At 45.0% G+C, this 16,716-nt stretch overlaps 2 protein-coding genes and 1 pseudogene across 5 annotated transcripts in view; 1 reads left to right on the top strand and 2 right to left on the bottom strand.

Annotated features, from left to right (window-relative positions):
* Positions 1 to 8,341, top strand: part of Crot (carnitine O-octanoyltransferase) — a 46,508-nt gene extending 38,167 nt beyond the window's left edge. The window contains exon 17 of the mRNA XM_004839791.4: positions 1,919 to 8,341. Within this exon, the coding sequence (XP_004839848.1) occupies positions 1,919 to 2,057 (139 nt within the window). The 3' untranslated portion in view covers positions 2,058 to 8,341. The remainder of the gene's footprint in view (positions 1 to 1,918) is intronic.
* Abcb4 (ATP binding cassette subfamily B member 4) overlaps positions 3,216 to 16,716 on the bottom strand; it is a 66,494-nt gene continuing 52,993 nt past the window's right edge. For 3 of the 4 annotated variants that reach the window (XM_004839795.4, XM_013070363.3, XM_004839793.4), the window contains 5 exons: positions 16,246 to 16,402; positions 14,952 to 15,149; positions 13,207 to 13,413; positions 6,760 to 6,906; positions 3,216 to 6,250 (listed from right to left, as the gene is read on the bottom strand). In XM_004839795.4, coding sequence (XP_004839852.3) covers positions 6,044 to 6,250; positions 6,760 to 6,906; positions 13,207 to 13,413; positions 14,952 to 15,149; positions 16,246 to 16,402 — 916 coding nt within the window. In that variant the 3' untranslated portion in view covers positions 3,216 to 6,043. The remainder of the gene's footprint in view (positions 6,251 to 6,759; positions 6,907 to 13,206; positions 13,414 to 14,951; positions 15,150 to 16,245; positions 16,403 to 16,716) is intronic. The other variant, XR_015449452.1, reaches the window with a different exon arrangement.
* LOC106008942 (putative ATP-dependent RNA helicase DDX6 pseudogene) lies at positions 7,044 to 11,470 on the bottom strand (annotated as a pseudogene).

Consider the following 16,716-nt stretch of genomic DNA (forward strand, 5'->3'; position numbering starts at 1 on the left):
GGTGCAAGGAGTGTTCGACATAATGCAGTTCCAGCAACAACACAGGGAGAAGAGGGAAAAGTGGAGCGAAGGCAGGTAGCATATCACAGCCTCTCGGGACCTGCAGTCCAGGCAGCAACTTAACGAGGGGAAAAAGAAGAAGAGCTCTGGAAATCAAGAAAGAGCTCACAGGAACACTAGAGTTCACAGGGAAACTGAGGAAAATGAGGACGAGGCAGAGAACAGAGCAAAGCAGTCTGGAATGCAACCCAGCTCCCAGGGAGTGGGACCTGTATCTGTTGACACAGGTGAACTTGGAGAGAGTCAGCAGGCTCAGGAGAAACAGCAGACTGGCAGCTCCAGCCCCAAGAGAAGCCCACAGTTATGCAATCTGCAAATACAGCATGGGATGCTACTCTGAACATGACTCCTTTCGCATGACAAGCTAGAGTTAGAGGAGAAATTCACTGTCGCACCTGCCGCGTTGGGAGTGATAGCAGGAGTCATTTTACAAAGGGCTTAATTGTTTAAGACTGAACTACTCCAGGAACCAGAATTCAGAACAACTACACTTCAGGGTTTCTGGGGTCCCGCTTCCACAGTGACTGGGTGGGAGTCAGCCACAAGGGACAGTCCTGGAGTGGGGGCAGGAGACCCCCAAGCAGCTTATGCAGTGGGGCACTGGGCCAGGAAGGACACGATGGCCTCGCCCTCTGGTGAGAAGCCAGGCCAGCTGTGTGTGGCTTTCTGAGGGGCTCGGTCTGAAGGGCTGGCATTAACTTCAGTGAACTGCTTGCTCCCAACTCCCTTGCTGCCTATGTCAGGCACAGAGCTTGGGGCTCTGTTTGCTTTCCCCGTCTGCCAACGTGGTCAGAAACTTGCCTCACCTTGGATGTGTACCGCATCCCGAGGTGCACAGCCAGAAGGGCCACAGTGGGGCACAAACACTAGGAGCAGCTGGAGTGAATACAGACCTGAGGAGAAACCGTGCCATTTATCCACACTTCACAGCAGGAAAGGCAGGCAGAACTTAGCGCGCGCGCACACACACACACACACACACACACACACACACACACACGAGTGGTGTGGAAACAAACTAGTCCTTACTTGTGACTCACTGTCCCTCCTCCATGCTTGCTGGGTTCCAATACTACAGGCCCTGGAAAGAAAGTACCCAATCACACAGGGGAATGTGGTGGATTCCTTTCTCTTTTTCTTTCTTTCTTAGTCTGTCTCTTCCCTCGCTCCCTCCTTTTCCTTCCTTCCTTCTTTTCTTTCTCTCTTTCTTTCCTCTTTCCTTCTTTGTTTTGTTCTATTTTCCTTATATTTCTTTTTCTTTGTTACTATAACCTTATTAACTTTTATGCTTTAATTGGACTCCTTATCTGACTTTTCTCTCCTCCTTCATATCTTCTTTTTTTTTCCAAATTATGCTACTTTTGTTTTTCTTTGCCCCACTCCCTCCTATTTTGTTTTTTGGTGCCAGAGATCGAACTCGGGACTTTGTGCTTGCAAGGCAGGTGGTAGAGCCACTGAGCTACATCCCTGGGCCCCTCCATTTTTATTACAATCAAGTTTTATTAGTTTTTTAGACATTTAGTTGATTAAATTCTATTGTTGAATTTTCTCTTGTTCATGGTGGAATAGCTGTTGCATTTAGTAGATACAGTATGTCAATATTTGGTTTGTCTTTGTGTCTGTATTACTGTTGTAGCTCTCTTTTCTATTGATAATGGTGGTATAGTGGTAGCTTTTATTGGTTCTTATGGTATTTAATATCTGGTTTGTCTCTGACTCTTATTGCTGATTTCTTGGCCATTGCCACTGGTGGCATAGTTATTTCTGTTAATTGGTTTTTACTGTATGCTAAAATCTGGTCTGTCTTTTTGTTATCAATATCACTGTCATTCATTTGCTCCCCTGTGTGTTGGACTAGGGATCAAGCACCCAGAGGAAGGCTGGACACTAAGAAGACCCTCAAACATGCTGAGTGTAGGTTGAAGAGAGGTATAAACATGAAAACAACTAAATACAAGAGTATATCACAGGAAGGCAGACTAGAGTCACAGCACTGACAGAGTTTTTCCACCCTAACTGCCTGCAACACAGAAACAACAGAAATATGACAAAGAAAGTCAACAAAATGCCTTTAAAAACCTTTAGCCTCTCAAAATGACACTAAAGTAATTTATAGGCAAGAACTGAAAAAACAAATGGTCAAAATGTTTGAAGAGAGCTCAAAGAAGAAATATATAAACAACTTCATAAGATTCAAGAGAATTTTATTAAAAAGATAAAGGATTTTACTACTAAAATGTTTGTTTGATGAAATAGAAGAAACAAACAATAAACTAATTGAGCTAAACAAGACAGTACAAGATATGAATGACCCATTTGGTAAAGAATTAGAAATTGTGAAAAGAAATCAAGCAGAAATACAAGCTCTGAAAAATCCAAGAATGCATGGCTAGCAGTTTTGACCAGTATGAAGAGAGACTGTGAGAAGCTGAAGACAAGGTGGAGGTAGATCATAAATGCCCTGACACCCTAAAAACAGACATGGGGGAAGCTGGATCCCACAGCTGCTAGAAGAATAAAAAAGAAACCAGTATCAGAATTATAGGAATAAAGGTAATATTAGAAGATGATGCAAAAATGCTGGTGAGTTTGTGAGGAGAAAGAAACTCTTCTACATTGGTGTTAGGAATATAAACCGCTACAACCAGTATGGAAATAAGTGTGAAGATTCCTCAAAAAATTAAAAATAGAAACTCCATTTGACCCAGCTATGCCTCTCCTGGGTACCTTCCCCAAACAGTTAAAGAACAAATTAAATGATACATGCACACCCATGTTTATAGCAGCACAACTCACAGTAACTGAACCTTGGAAATAGTTTGTATGTCCATCCATCAACATAGGAACAGATTAAGAAAACATGGTGTATATACACAGTGAAGACCTACTCAGCTATAAAGAATAAATCTGAGTTATTTGTAGGAAAATGGATGCACTTTGAGACCATAATGCTAAGTGAAATAAATCAGATACACAAGCTTAAATATTGCATGGTTTTTATTATAGGAGAAACCCAAAGTATAAGGACAAAAATAAAGGATAGATGATGGGAAACAGGGATGTAGACCTTTTGCATAGGAGAACAGGATTTAGGGGTGGGGAATGGGGAGGCAGGGGAAGGGGATGTAAAAAGGACTAAGATGAAATACGTACCATCAACTCCGCATGATGAATGTATTTATTATGTGTTGCAAGCATATACTAATAAAAATATCATTTAAAAAGAAACATAATACAAAAAACTGAAGGTTAAAAGTTATATGATGATTCAATAGATGCAGAAGTATTTGATAAAATTCAGTATCCATCACAATGATAACATTCCCGATCAAATTAGGTACACAGGGATCATACTTCAAGATAATAAAGGCTGTATATGACAAACACAGCCAACATCATACTGCATGGAGAAGGATTGAAAGCAAGCAGGAAGAAGGTTTCCACTCTTATTTAGTACAATATTAGAAGTTGTTTTTTTTTTTTTTGGTACCGGGGATCGAACTTGGGACGTTGAGCTTGCGAGGCAGGCACCAGAAGCACTGAGCTAAATCCCCGGCCCAATATTAGAAGTTTTAACCAGAGCAATTAAACAGGAAATAAAATGCATATAAAGACAAAAGGAGGGGGGCCGGGGATTTAGCTCAGTGGTTCTACCACCTGCCTGGAAAGCGGAAGGTCCCGAGTTCGATCCCGGTACCAAAAAAAAAAGAGGAAAGGAGAAAGTCAAATTATCTTTACAGATGATATGATTCTATACATAGAAAAGCCTAGAGTCTCCACCAAAATACTGTCAGAACTCATAAATTCAGCAGAGTACACATATTAGGTACTTTCTTGTCACACCTACAACTTAAAGAAGGAAAGGTTTATTTTGGGTCACAGTTTGTAGAGATTCCAGTCCATAGTCAGCTGGTTCCAAGGTAGGATGGCATGGCAGAGGGGCCTGGCAGAGGAGAAACAGCTCATGGCATGGCGAACAGGAAGCAGAGAGAGAGGAAGGAAGGAAGGAGGGAAGGAAGGAAGCCCTTCCAGTCCATACCCCCAGTGAGCCACCTCCTCCCAACTAGGCTTCATCTCCCAACATCCCATTTAGCTATACATCCATCAGTGGATTAATTCACTGATGAGTATCCATGATCCAGTCACCTCTAAAAAGCCCCCTGTATGAGCACATGAGGCTTTGGCGGGGGTGGGGTGGGGTGTAGATACAAAACATAACATAGGATACAAAATCCACATACAAAAAAATCAGTTGCTTTTTTAATGCACACAATAACTGCTTTCAAGACATACTATAAAGCAATAATAACCAAAACAGCATGATATTGCCCTAAAAACATGCACATCCACAGCCAACTTATTCTGGACAAAGGTTCAGGAAATATGGAGCGAAGAAAGGGCAGTCTCTTCAATAAATGCTGCTGGGAGAACAGGACATCCACAGGCAGAAGATGGAAACTTGACCCTCTCTCTCAGCTCATACAGAAACCAACTCACAGTGGCCCAGAGGCCTCAAGGGAGGACCTGGAACTCTGAACTCTGAAAGAACTAGGAGAAAACATGAAACACTGCAAGACATTGAAATTGGCAGTGGTTTTCTGACAGAACCCCCCCAAACACAGGAAAGCAAAGCAAAAATTGAGAAGTTAAGATTACATCAAGGTAAAAACTTTCTGCACAGCATGAGAACAGAGTGAAGAGACAGTCTATCCAATGGGAGAAAACATTTGCCAGCTATTCATCTAACATTAAAATCCAAATATATAACAAGCTGAAAAATCTTAATTTAAAAAGCAATCCTATTGAAACAGGCAAATGATTTGAATGTACACTTCTCAAAATACAAATGGTGAAAATTGAGGAAATGCTCAGTCTCGTTAGCCATCAGGAAAATGCAGATCAAAACTACAATGAAAAACTCTATCGTCCCCATTAGAATGGCTATTATCTTTAAAACCCAAATGACAAATGTTATCACAGATAAGGAAAATAAGAGCTCTTATTTCTGGTTTGTGGAAATGTAAATTATTGTGGCCACGATGGAAACAACAGAAAGCCACAAGCAGTGCACTGTGTCATTCGGCTAGCTGGCTTCCGGGTACATAGCCAGAGAAAATGGGAACAGCTGCCCAAGTGATGCCTGCACACCAAGGTGGTTAGGGCTGCGCTCACAGTGGCTAAGACACAGCACCTGAGGTGCCCACAAAAGATAAATGGATGAGAAAAGGTGGTGTTCACACACAGTGCAGGCTTAGCCAGCCACAGAGAGAGGGAAATCCTGTCCGTGGCAGCAGAGTGGGTGGAGCTAGAGGACGTTACGTAAGAATGAGCAGACACAGAAAAGCGGGTACTGCTTGTTCTCTCTCATGGCGTGAACTAGAAAAAGTGACCTCAAAGCAGAGTAGGGACCACTAGAGTTTGGGGAGTGGATGTAGGAGGGAGGGAAAACAGATCTCGGATTTGGTCAACGCACTCGACATACATGTATGGGAATATCACACTGAACCCCACTGGTATGAGTGATTAACACGTTAAACATGAAAATGCAGACTCTTCTGCTCTACGTGTACTAGTTTAGGAACTTAAAAGGAAAAGATTAGGCTGCCGAACAATTTATTTTTCCTTTGTACTTGTGAAAATTGTTCCCAAATAATCCTGGCCTCCGCCGCCCGCTTGGGACCATTAGCATTTTCCCTGTTTCTGAGAGCCTGTTAATTCTCACCTGTGCCACTTGGCCAGCGTGCTTCCCTCTGGCTGCCATGGTAACGCAAGGTAAGCTGCGGCTTTTATGCCTCTTCGAGACAGATGTCACCTCTAAGTCTCAAGTTTCAGATGCTGGATGTCAAACACCAGCTGAATGTTGTGAATCGATATGTGGTATCAGAGAAGCCTGTATTTTAGGACTTACACTACAGACTTGTTTCACAACCAGGAAGTGATGGAATGATTTGGATTTATTTCTGAGACACACTTTGACAAGAGCTCAGGAGCGCTGCGTGCCAGCCTGAGCGCTGACCATTGAGAAGTAGAGGCCTCTCTGCTCCAGCAGCTGCTGATGGGTGCCCTGCTCCCTGGCCCGGCCGTTCTGAATCACCGCGATGACGTCCGCGCTGTGCGCCGTGGCCAGGCGGTGCGTAATGACGACGCACGTGCGGCCCTCTCTGGCGCGGTCCAGGGCCTCCTGCACCGCCTGCAGGGAAAGCAGGTGTGAGACCGCCCGTCCGCCCGCCCGCCCGGCCCGAAAACTGTGCCAACAGGTTTGACCGTTGAAGGAAATGGGAAAGGTTTACCGTCCTGGTGAGTGAGCTCTTTTAACTTATAATCTCTGAGTCTTGATCTATGTGTGTTGGACACAACTGACATGTAATCTGCCTATGGTTGTTTGGCTCTTTAATTCTAGTAGAGTGGAGTCCTCTGGCGTCAGTGTCCACAAGTGTTAAACGCTTGAACTAATCACCATATCATTTTACTTAACTGCTTTTTATTTTCCAGTTTTCATGATTATATTTAATGTGCTGGAAATGCAGTTTACCTAGTTTTCTCCTTCTGAACGCTTGTTTTCTGCCTATGAGGGTAAAATGTGATGATTTTAGGACATTCGGAACAAAGCACAGCACTGTTACTTGGGAGGACCGCCGCCGGCTCAGCGCTGCCCCCCCCCCGCCCCCGCTCCGCATGCCGGCCCAGCGGGAGCCAGACCTTCTCGCTCTCGGAGTCCAGCGCCGACGTGGCCTCGTCCAGCAGCAGGATTCGCGGCTGCCTGACCAGGGCCCGGGCGATCGCGATCCTCTGCTTCTGCCCGCCCGAGAGCTGAGTCCCCTTGTCGCCCACTCGGGTCTCGTATTTCTGCAGGAGCAAGAAGAGTGAGTGGGGCCCACGCCCAGGGAGTCCTCCCTGTCGCCGCCCGGCTGGCCCTCAGCTCAGTTTCAGTCAGAGTCGCGGAAGTCTCTGCGATAAGACAAGCCCCATTTAATGTTTTCAGCCTAACAGGATGTTTGTTCCAAAGTTACGCTCAATGGCTTTAGTTCTCCGTGGTGTTCTATAACGGAAACACGAGCAGCACATTTCTGAATCCTGCCACTGTCATACCGCCACTTGGCTGATGTCCCTGAGTCCTAACAAGTGCAATGCTGATACTTTCAGAATATCTTTAAAATCTGAAATATTCATATGACCCATGTGGAGACTAGGTTAGTCTCTCTTTCAATACTTTAATAACAAATGTTCATTTAAACATTTACTAAGTATCTGCCAGATACTCTCTTCACCAGAACTGGGAAATACAAAAAAAAATTCAGCTTTGTTTCTGCTCTGAGAGAATTTGTACTCTAGAGAGAAATACACACACACGCGCGCGCACACACACACACACACACACATGCACACAGCACTCAATTTCAGGTCAAATAAGCACTGAATTAACAGTACACATACCGTGAAAAATCAGAAAAGGAAGACAGAAATTACTGGGGCAAGGTAGGAGGAGGAGGAAAAAAGGAGATGAAATGAAACTTTGTAGAGAAACTTGGGAAGCTAGATGTCGAGAAAACATTCTAGGTTAAGAAAGAAAATAGAAAAAAAGAAAGAAGGAAAGAAAATAGAATAGAGGAAAATCAAGTCAGTTCCGTTTGCAGAGCTTCTGAGGCAGTAGCACCATGGGGATTAGCTTCCCAACGTCCAGTGTCATTTATAACAGCTGAACCTTTCAAAGTTTTCTATTCACAGTCAAGTCCAATACTTAAGTCAGTGCATTAAAGGTTAAGAAGGCAAACCAACATAGGCTTAAAATTATTTGTGAGCATGAGTGACTTCTAATTATAGCAGGATATAAAAGCAAAACTAGGCCCCCTGCCCATTTGCAAAAGATCTACCTGTCCTATTTCCTATTATCTAGCTTTTATTTTGCTCTTTATTTATACTTTTGTGTTTTTGAGACAAGGTCTTGGTGTGTAGCCCAGGCTGGCCTCGAACTTGCTGCAAACTTCCCGGCTCAGCCTCCTAGGTGCTGGGATTACAGGCGTGCACCACCTCCCCCAGCCTTTTGGTTTCTTATGTAAGAGAAACCATGTGATATTTAAGCTCCTGTGTCTGATTTATTTCACTTAACATCACGGTCTCATGGCTCATCCATTTTTTTACAAATGGCTAGAGGTGAGGAGAAGGGAAAATAAAAAGAATTAAGACCCATTATGTACATGTACCAACTCCCAAATGAATGTAATTATGATGTACTGTGTAATATTGACAATATGTACGAATAAAAATTAAAGACTTAAAAGCTTCCATGCAGTGATTCATGTAAATGCCTGACGTGCCTTACATCAGTATGAGTTGAAGAACTAAAGCAATAATACTTTCCCCTCAGTTTTATTGGGGAATAACTGGCAAATAAAACTTGTATTTATTTAAGGAAAAAAAAAAAAAGCAAAGCTACTTCAGCCCTACTTCAGTTTAGTGCCATGGAACTGAATGCTGGATGGAGACTGACATCACCTTTGGGGACCTTGAGTCATCTTGCCAGGACTACGCATGTTCAAAACTGACATAGAAGAGACCCACATTTAAATGTAAGGCAGTAGAATTTTTAAAAATATGAATAAAATCTTTGAGGTCCAGTGCTAGGGAAAGAGATTTTAGATTTGAAATCAAAAGTAAGATCCATAAACAAAAAACTAATAAATTAGTTCTCATTAAATTCAAACTTTTGCTCTGCAAAAAAACCCTTTAAAAGGATAGAAAACCAAGTTGTAGACTGCAGAAAACATAAACTACATATCTGACAATAACTGTATTTTAAAAACTCAAAACTCAAGAGTAAAAATAAATGAAAGCAAAAGTGTTAGAAATGGGTAAAAAACACAGAGTCCTTTCACCAGAGGATGTGTAGATGCCAAGTATGTATATAAAAATACTGTTCAACTTCATTTGCCTTTAGGGAATGCAAATCAAAACCATGATATATATTCTGATACACTCCTATCAGAATAGTAAGAATAAAAAATAGTGACAACAGTAAATCTGAAAAATGTTTAAAGAAACTGCATCACATACATTGCTGGCGGGAATAGAAAATAGTACAGCTATTCTGAAAAACAGTTTAGCAGTCTTATATAAAATTAAATAGTAGTTACCACACGGTCCAGCAATTGCATACCTGGGTGATTATCCCAGAAAAATAAAAAACTTCAGTTCATACAAAGCCTATAGTTATGCATAAGTAAGTACCTGTTATTTATAGTAGACTTATTTGTAGTAACCAAAAACTAGAATACAAAAACCAAAAATAGGCCAGGGATTTAGCTCAGTGGTTCCGCTGCCTGCCTTGCAAGCGCAAGGTCCTGAGTTCGATCCCTAGTACAAAAAGAAAAAATTGACAAAAACTAGAAATAACCCAGACAACCTTCTACTGGGAAAGGCTAATTTGTGGTTCATCCACACTACATAGCTACCCTGCTATGAAGTGGAAGGACTTATAAACACACGCAACTTCAGGGAATTATACTATGGAACTTAGTATGTAAATTTAGTTTACATACAGTATGTTTTATATAATGATTTTTTTGGAGTTCCAGTGGGCTTGTTGAGTTTGCTTCTGCAAGCTTGCTGTATTCTGCCCACACAGGCTCTAGTCACTGTGTTTGGGGATGGGTTTAATTTCCATTCCCAGCTGTTCCTCAACACTTTGCAGGGTGGAGCAATCATCATATGTGATCAAGTTGATGGCTAAGCCAAGATGACCAAGGCAACCTGATCTTCCAGCGCTATGAAGATGTCTCTGCCAGCTTTGGGATAACAAAGTTCATTACCACATCAACAGCCTGTCTGTCAATACCTCAGTAAACATCAGTACAACAAGATTGTGGCCTAAGCCATTTTGAAAATCATGGGAGGCCTAATTTCTATGCTCCTGCTTCATTTTAGCATGATTATGCAAGCAAGAATGTTCTGGCTGAGAAATCTTGGCTAGCAATTTAAACCGGTAAAAGGAGCCACAGAGAATGACCGACTGGTTTATGTGAACCCCAGAGAAAAGTGTGTCCAGGCAGTGTACTCTTTAGTGCTGTTATATACATATAATACTGGGTTACTCCCTCCAGAGTTAGTTCCTCCAGCAGGTCAGTCTCAAAGTGTTTCTGCAAATGGGAATTCATGAACTTTTGTACACCAAGAAGGAAGCAACAGAATATAGTAAAATATGTGTATTTTTAGATTGCACGAGAATAATATCCTCCAGTATCTGCACCAAACTCTACGACAGCAACCTATCTGCCTCATCCATGACTGTCACCTGGACATGATCAACCTTTGTTACTCCTTTCTCGATGCCGTCCAGGACTCTGCCAGGGGTAACAATTACCACATGCACTGTGTCATCGAGCCTCACTATGGCAGCCTGTAAACTGGTTCCACCTGGGGTCGCCATGGCCTTGGGCCCTCTCAGGTATTTGCTGACCTGGATGCAAGTCCTCCAGGGGAACAGTCACGTTGCTTGTACCCCGCCCTTCTTCAGCCCTAGTTACTCAAGTAAGGGAATGAGGTAGGCGCTGCTCTCACCCATTGGGCGTGCACTCCCGTTAGGTCATCCCTACCAAATAAAGCAATGAAATGCTCTCTTCCCGAAGGGGAAATGTCTTCCCAGCCCATTTAGCGAATTCTCCTTAATAACTCCCATTTCAGTCAGTATTCTTCAAACGCCTTTCCTTTTGTGGCATTCACATCGGAAGTTCTGATTCTCAGATGCTCCTGAGGGAGTTCTGGAGTCTTCTGCAGCCACCACTAGGTTGCACTGTAGCTGGGCTCAGTGCCATTACTGTTTATGTTGGTGCTTTTCCTGGTCCTGTGTTGCTGTGTCTGTGCAGCGTCTCTGGGGCCACCACGGCTTTTCAGGGCCCTCCGCTGAGCATTTAGATCGGACCGACCCACTATACCAGGGCTCTCGGTTCTCGCTGTGCTCAGGCTGTGCTAACTGCAAAGGTGTCTCTTTCAAACTTCGAAACATTTGAAAGACAACAGAAAAATGTAATAACAGTGTACTAGGCCCTCCAAGATGATGAGATAAATATGTCTTACTCAGTGAGTCTTTTTTTTTTGGTACCGGGGATCGAACTCTGGTCCTTGAGCTTGCGAGGTAGGAGGCAGAACCACGGAGCTAAATCCCCGGCCCGCGGTGAGTCTTGTACTGCGATGCAGGCACCTACATATCTGTGCACTGCGAGCAGCAGTAACTTGCTCTCAGGCACCAAATCAACTTACTGCTTTTAAAAAGCTCGCTTAAAGAATTCGCTGACGGCAATCTCGGCTGCCACCTGCTCTCATGGCATCGCCAAAGCTGCCACAGGCTGAGCTGACTTGGCTGCTCTCTCTATAACATTTTTACAGTAGAAAACTGTAGGAACGAGGACCAGAGCAGTAGTTGCCAGCGGCTGGGGAGGAGGAGGAAGAGGAGGGCGGGGGGTGGGGTGGGGGGTGGGGTGACGCGATCCGGGCCCAGAGAGCTCCGCACCCTGGCTGTGGTAGACGTGTCTGTACTGCACCACAGCTGCGTGCGACCGGACGCGCACTGCTTCGGTGTAAACAAAGTCCCCCAGACTTCATGACCGAGGGCTTGGTCTGATGCAGCAGTGCTCGGAGGTGGGGTCTGCAGCAGTGACCAGAGCACCGGGCTCTGGCTTCCCCAGTGGCTGCGTCCTCTGATAGTCTGGTGCTGTCACTGCGAGGTGGCCGGGGAGGAGACTGGCTGGGGCTGAGTGCAGGAGGAGGGGCATGACCTTGAGAGCTGGATCTGCACCTCATGGCTTCTGCTCCTTTCCCCTCTCTGCTTCCTGCTGCCGGGAGGTGAATGGCCAGCTCCACCAGGACCTCCACCGTACTGCCGTGCCCCACCTCTGGTCTCGGGTCAGTGCAGCGACAGCGGCCCGGGGCCTCTGAGACTGAGCTGCAACACAGGCTCCTCCTTTAAGTTGTGCGCATCAGGTACTTTGTTACAGGGATGGAAAGCCTCCCCTCACCCCCAACAAGGAAAGTAAAACTGGTGACATCTGAATGACAGTGGCAGGTTATGCCAGGGTTGATGTGTACCTGTGATGCTGTAAGGCAGTTTTGGAAGATGGGGACGTGCAGATAAAGGGTATGTGAGATCGCAGCATTCCTCACAACTGCATGTGAATCTATAATTATCTTAGTGCAACAGTTTAAATTTGGGAAAGAAGCACATGGGCTGACCCAAGCACGACTGTGTTCTGACTGGAGTTCATGCCAGGAGTCTGCAACTGAGGCCCACACTTGGGGCTTTTTGCCCCGTTTGCTTCCCTCTGCATTTGTGTGCAGTAGCACCGTGTACTCCCATTGACAGATGAGCAAACCTGTCATCCCGAGGTAGCTTTCCAAGGTCACAATGCTAATAAATGAATGCATTCTGTTACGAGACTGTCAGTGTAACTTGGGAGTCGTTTTGGGAATAAAAACTATGGTCTATTCTGATTTCAGCTAGGAAGTTGCCCCTGACCAGTCATGATAACCAGAAGCCCATGGGGAAGGGGTGCCTGTTTGAAGCCAAATACTTGTCAATTATTGACCGATGATTATTAACTTTGATTTCAAAAGCAGCTGTGTTTCTGATGAGTGCTGAACAAATGTGCGTAAGTTCTGTGCCAGACTTTTGACCTTGTTCTCCAGGACTCTACGTGGGACAGGTGGCTGGAACAGTAATAGAGCAGGGTTTCTATTTAACCCTGTCGGGACTAAACTGTATCTTCGAGTGTCAATTTCTCCCTGTGTGGTAATAAACAGCTGCCAGCATTCGGTTCTGTTGTCCCAGATGTAGCTTTTTATATGCTCACTTTTAGTTATTTCTCTACCTTGCAGCAGACTCTACACATTCAGCCCGTCAGGGGTTTATTTTACAAACGTAGGACTATAAGGGTTAATTAGTAACAAGAAAGAAAATTGAGCTCATTTATGGCATAATTTCGCACAAGAAGAGAATCTACTCAGTTCCATATTTCATCCGTGAAAAACTTGCAATATGGGCATTTCAAGAATTAATGAAAAGGAAATGAAGCCCTGTGAGACTCCTGTTGAATGTGCCTGATGCTTGTATCACCATCCTTGACTGCAGAATACTTGATAAAGACAAAGTTGACTCACATGGGGCAGCGTCTCGATGAACTGGTGGATGTTGGCTGCTTGAGCCGCACTCATGACCTCCTCCCGGGTCACTGCCCGGCTGTTGTCCCCGTAGGCTATGTTCTCCTCGATGCTGCAGTCGAACAGGATGGGCTCCTGTGACACGATGCCCAGCTGTGCTCGGAGCCACTGCACATTCAGTGTCTTTGCTTCCTGACCATCCAGAAGCTGGAAACCAAAGCCCACAAACTATAAGGAGGCTTTAAAGAGGGAAGGAAAAGCCCCACTAAGGCCCACTAATAGAGGATTGCTGCGCGCGGGCATTGGCAGTGGGTGTGAAGCACCAAGCCACGAACCTCAGCCTGACACAGCATTAATCAGCTTCCTGTCTCTGGGACACAGCCCGACCCCCACAGCTTCAAGGGGAGGCGTAATCTGCCTCACAGTTTCAGGGAATCCTTGCTCTGCTGACTCCAAGGCAGAAACACCCTGGAGGGAGCAAAGCTGCTGAGTTCAGGGCGGCTGGCACAGAGCAGGGGACAGAGCCACAGAGCCAGGGCCAGGCCTCAACGACCGCCCAGTGCTGTGCTTTATTAATCTGCTAGCATTTCTTTATCTTTTGAAAATGTAAGCACACAGTCGCAGTATGTGCCAGTCCTGTTCACTCTGGGGAGTCAGTGCATGTACAGGGCTTTCAAGCTGACATGCGGGGATGCGCAGCCACACTGTAGAAGGCCAGCGCGGCCAGCAAGACCAGCACTCCTCCCCACTGTCCAATGGCAAACTGGTCGCGGATTCGGCCCTGTTGGCCTCTCCCCATGCCTCTCTGTCCCTGTCTCCCTCTACCCACACTGTGTCACCCTCTGCCTTTAGGAATCTGCATCAGGCGTCCCGCCACAACCTTCCAACTTTGGTTCTATCCATTTTCCCCTGAGCACACCAGAAAAAACCTGGATCAGTAGTAGAGGTCCAGATTCTGAAAGCTAGTAGCCCTGACCCCATTTCCCCTCTTCCCTGAGAGCTGTAGTCTTAAGCCTCTCCCGCTTTGGGTTGTGGACAGGCTCCTGGGGTTAGGTGAAGGTGTCACCCCATAGGAGTGGTAGATGCAGTCATTATCACTTACAGTTAGATTGTCACTCAAGGGAGAGGGCCAGGGGCCAGAGACCAGGGTCAGTGATGCAAACCAAATGGGAAAGAGCAGAGGTTGAGGATCAAAGTCAGACAGCCTGGAGTTCGGGTTAGAGAAGTCAGGCAGTGCAGAAGGTGGTGGGGAGGGAACAGCCAGGAGCCAGGCTGGCCTGAGGGTCTGCTCTGAATCCAGCAGAGCCTGGGGTAGACTCAGGTCCTGGGACTCCTACTCCTCTCCTTGAGAACTTCCAACTGTAAGCTTCTCTTTCTGATAGCACTAAGGGAAGAGCTGAATGAAAGCGAAAAGCTACAAAGGGCAGTGTCTTCTAGAGAACTGTTGTTTTTGCTTTACTTGCTACAAATAAGTGAGATTTTGCTTAGGATAACCAGACTGGGTCAAAGGCCCATGGTGGTGGAGGTTAATCCAGCATTTTCCGAGCTAGACAAAGTTGCAGGTATCGTACCCTGTTGTCCCCATATGTTTGCCTGATGTGGGTGCCAGTTTGGGATCTGTAGAATGTGGTCATTGTATCAGAGAGAATCACAGGTCCTAATGTGTCAGTTCTTTCCACCGTGACCATGCTGGCATGGCCCGTGAGAGGCAGCTGCTAGGCAGTTCACCAAGAACAAGTGCTCACCACTGCTCCGGCCAGGGGGTCATAGAAGCGCGCGAGGAGCTGCACCACCGTGCTCTTCCCGCAGCCGCTGCTGCCCACCAGGGCCAGCGTCTGGCCCCTCTTCACTTCAAGGCTCAGCCCCTGAAGCACAGGCACAGTCGGCCGCGTGGGGTAGTTGAACACAACTTCATTAAATGTTACGTTTCCTTCAAATTTATCCTAAAATGTTTACATTATTATTATTAGTATTGATCGGATAATTATTTGATTAAGAAGTATTATTTCAAGGAAACTTTACCCATAACTGTAGCAGAGAAATATGAAATAAGCATCCAATATAGTGGTGACACTGCTGATAGCAAATTGTTATTCTATAAAATGAAGATAGGAGGTGAGGGCATAGGTTACACCAGGTACAAAGTCCTTACAGAGAAGCATGGTGTGACCTCAGTTGCTAGTTCACCTAAGGCAGGCATTTAGCTCTCCCCATGCTGATTCTGAGGCTGAGGCCATGCCAGTGGACACAAGCTTGAAGGCTGAAGAACTGCAGCAACATCTCTACCTACAGTTCTGGCGGGCAGCCCTTGTCTCAAACCCTGCAGCTTTTCCTCTCATTCATGAGACAGAGCAATTTTCTCAGAACATGAAAAGCTCATGATGTCCTGGGAGGATTGTCCAAGTCCCAATCTCTTTATCCACAGTACTTCTTGGACATCAGAATGCACAGCAGCTTATATGATATAAAGAACACTCAGATACGAATTTGAGGTAACTTGGTAGATAATAAAATACCAGGTTATTACTCTCATTGGGAATAAAATGACCCTCCTACCTACTATAATTCAGCCATTATAAAATGTGATTAAAGTCAAATTGCTAATTACATCAGTGTGACAGAAGTCTATGCATATACCTTCATGTAGAAACGACTAAAGTTTTTGTTGAAATTATTCAGTTGTAGTAATCTGGTTTTACTTTTTGTTTTTTTGTTTTTTGTTTTTTGTTTTTTGGTGCCAGGGATTGAACTCAGGTCCTTGAGCTTGCGCAGCAGGCAGCAAAACCACTGAGCTAAATCCCTGGCCCAGGTTTTACTTTTTGAAAATGTTCAACATGCTAAAATTCAGACCCCTTAAAAGCTCCGATGACATTTTAAAGAGCCAGGAAAGTTGGCCAAGTATTAGTCATGTAAATACCACAAAATAAGCTAAGTGTATGTTGGTGTAATCACCACCAATTTATCACATAGTCACAACCCAGCAGATTGCAAACCTTCAGGGAAAACAATCAAGCCTTCATCAGGCAGCAGAAAACTCACAGGCCACAGCCCTTGTCGACTGTAGCTGTCAACCAAAGGCTGTCTCTCGAACAGCTGGAATAAGTGGGCTGCAGACAGCTTGGCTTTGGCATAGTCAGGTGCAAATGAGCTCGCGTGTCCTAGAACCACAGCACCCAACACAATCGCTGAGAACACCCTAGACAGAAGGAATTCAGAATCAGCTTATGTAAGTAGCTCCATGATGTCTGCAAGTCCAAAGGCATTCTGCTCACTAGTGTGTATCATTTTCTCCCTTCATCATCCTTCCCCCCCGACATTTCCATGGAATTCCAAGAATGAAGGAATCTAGAAGAGACAAAACACACTGCTTCAGAGTGCACATTTTCTCTGCTTACCTTCCAGTTTCCATGGAAGCTCCTAATTTCCTAGAGATATGAAACCTTCCAGAGTTTTTCACTTTCAGGAAGTGGCCAATCAGGAATCTGAATTGTGATCTCAACTAATTTTAGG

This window comes from Heterocephalus glaber, unplaced genomic scaffold (assembly GCF_053883595.1).
Source record: "Heterocephalus glaber isolate CG9 unplaced genomic scaffold, H.glaber_assembly_v1.0 deba00000678, whole genome shotgun sequence".
In the NCBI taxonomy this organism is placed as follows: Eukaryota; Metazoa; Chordata; class Mammalia; order Rodentia; family Bathyergidae; genus Heterocephalus; species Heterocephalus glaber.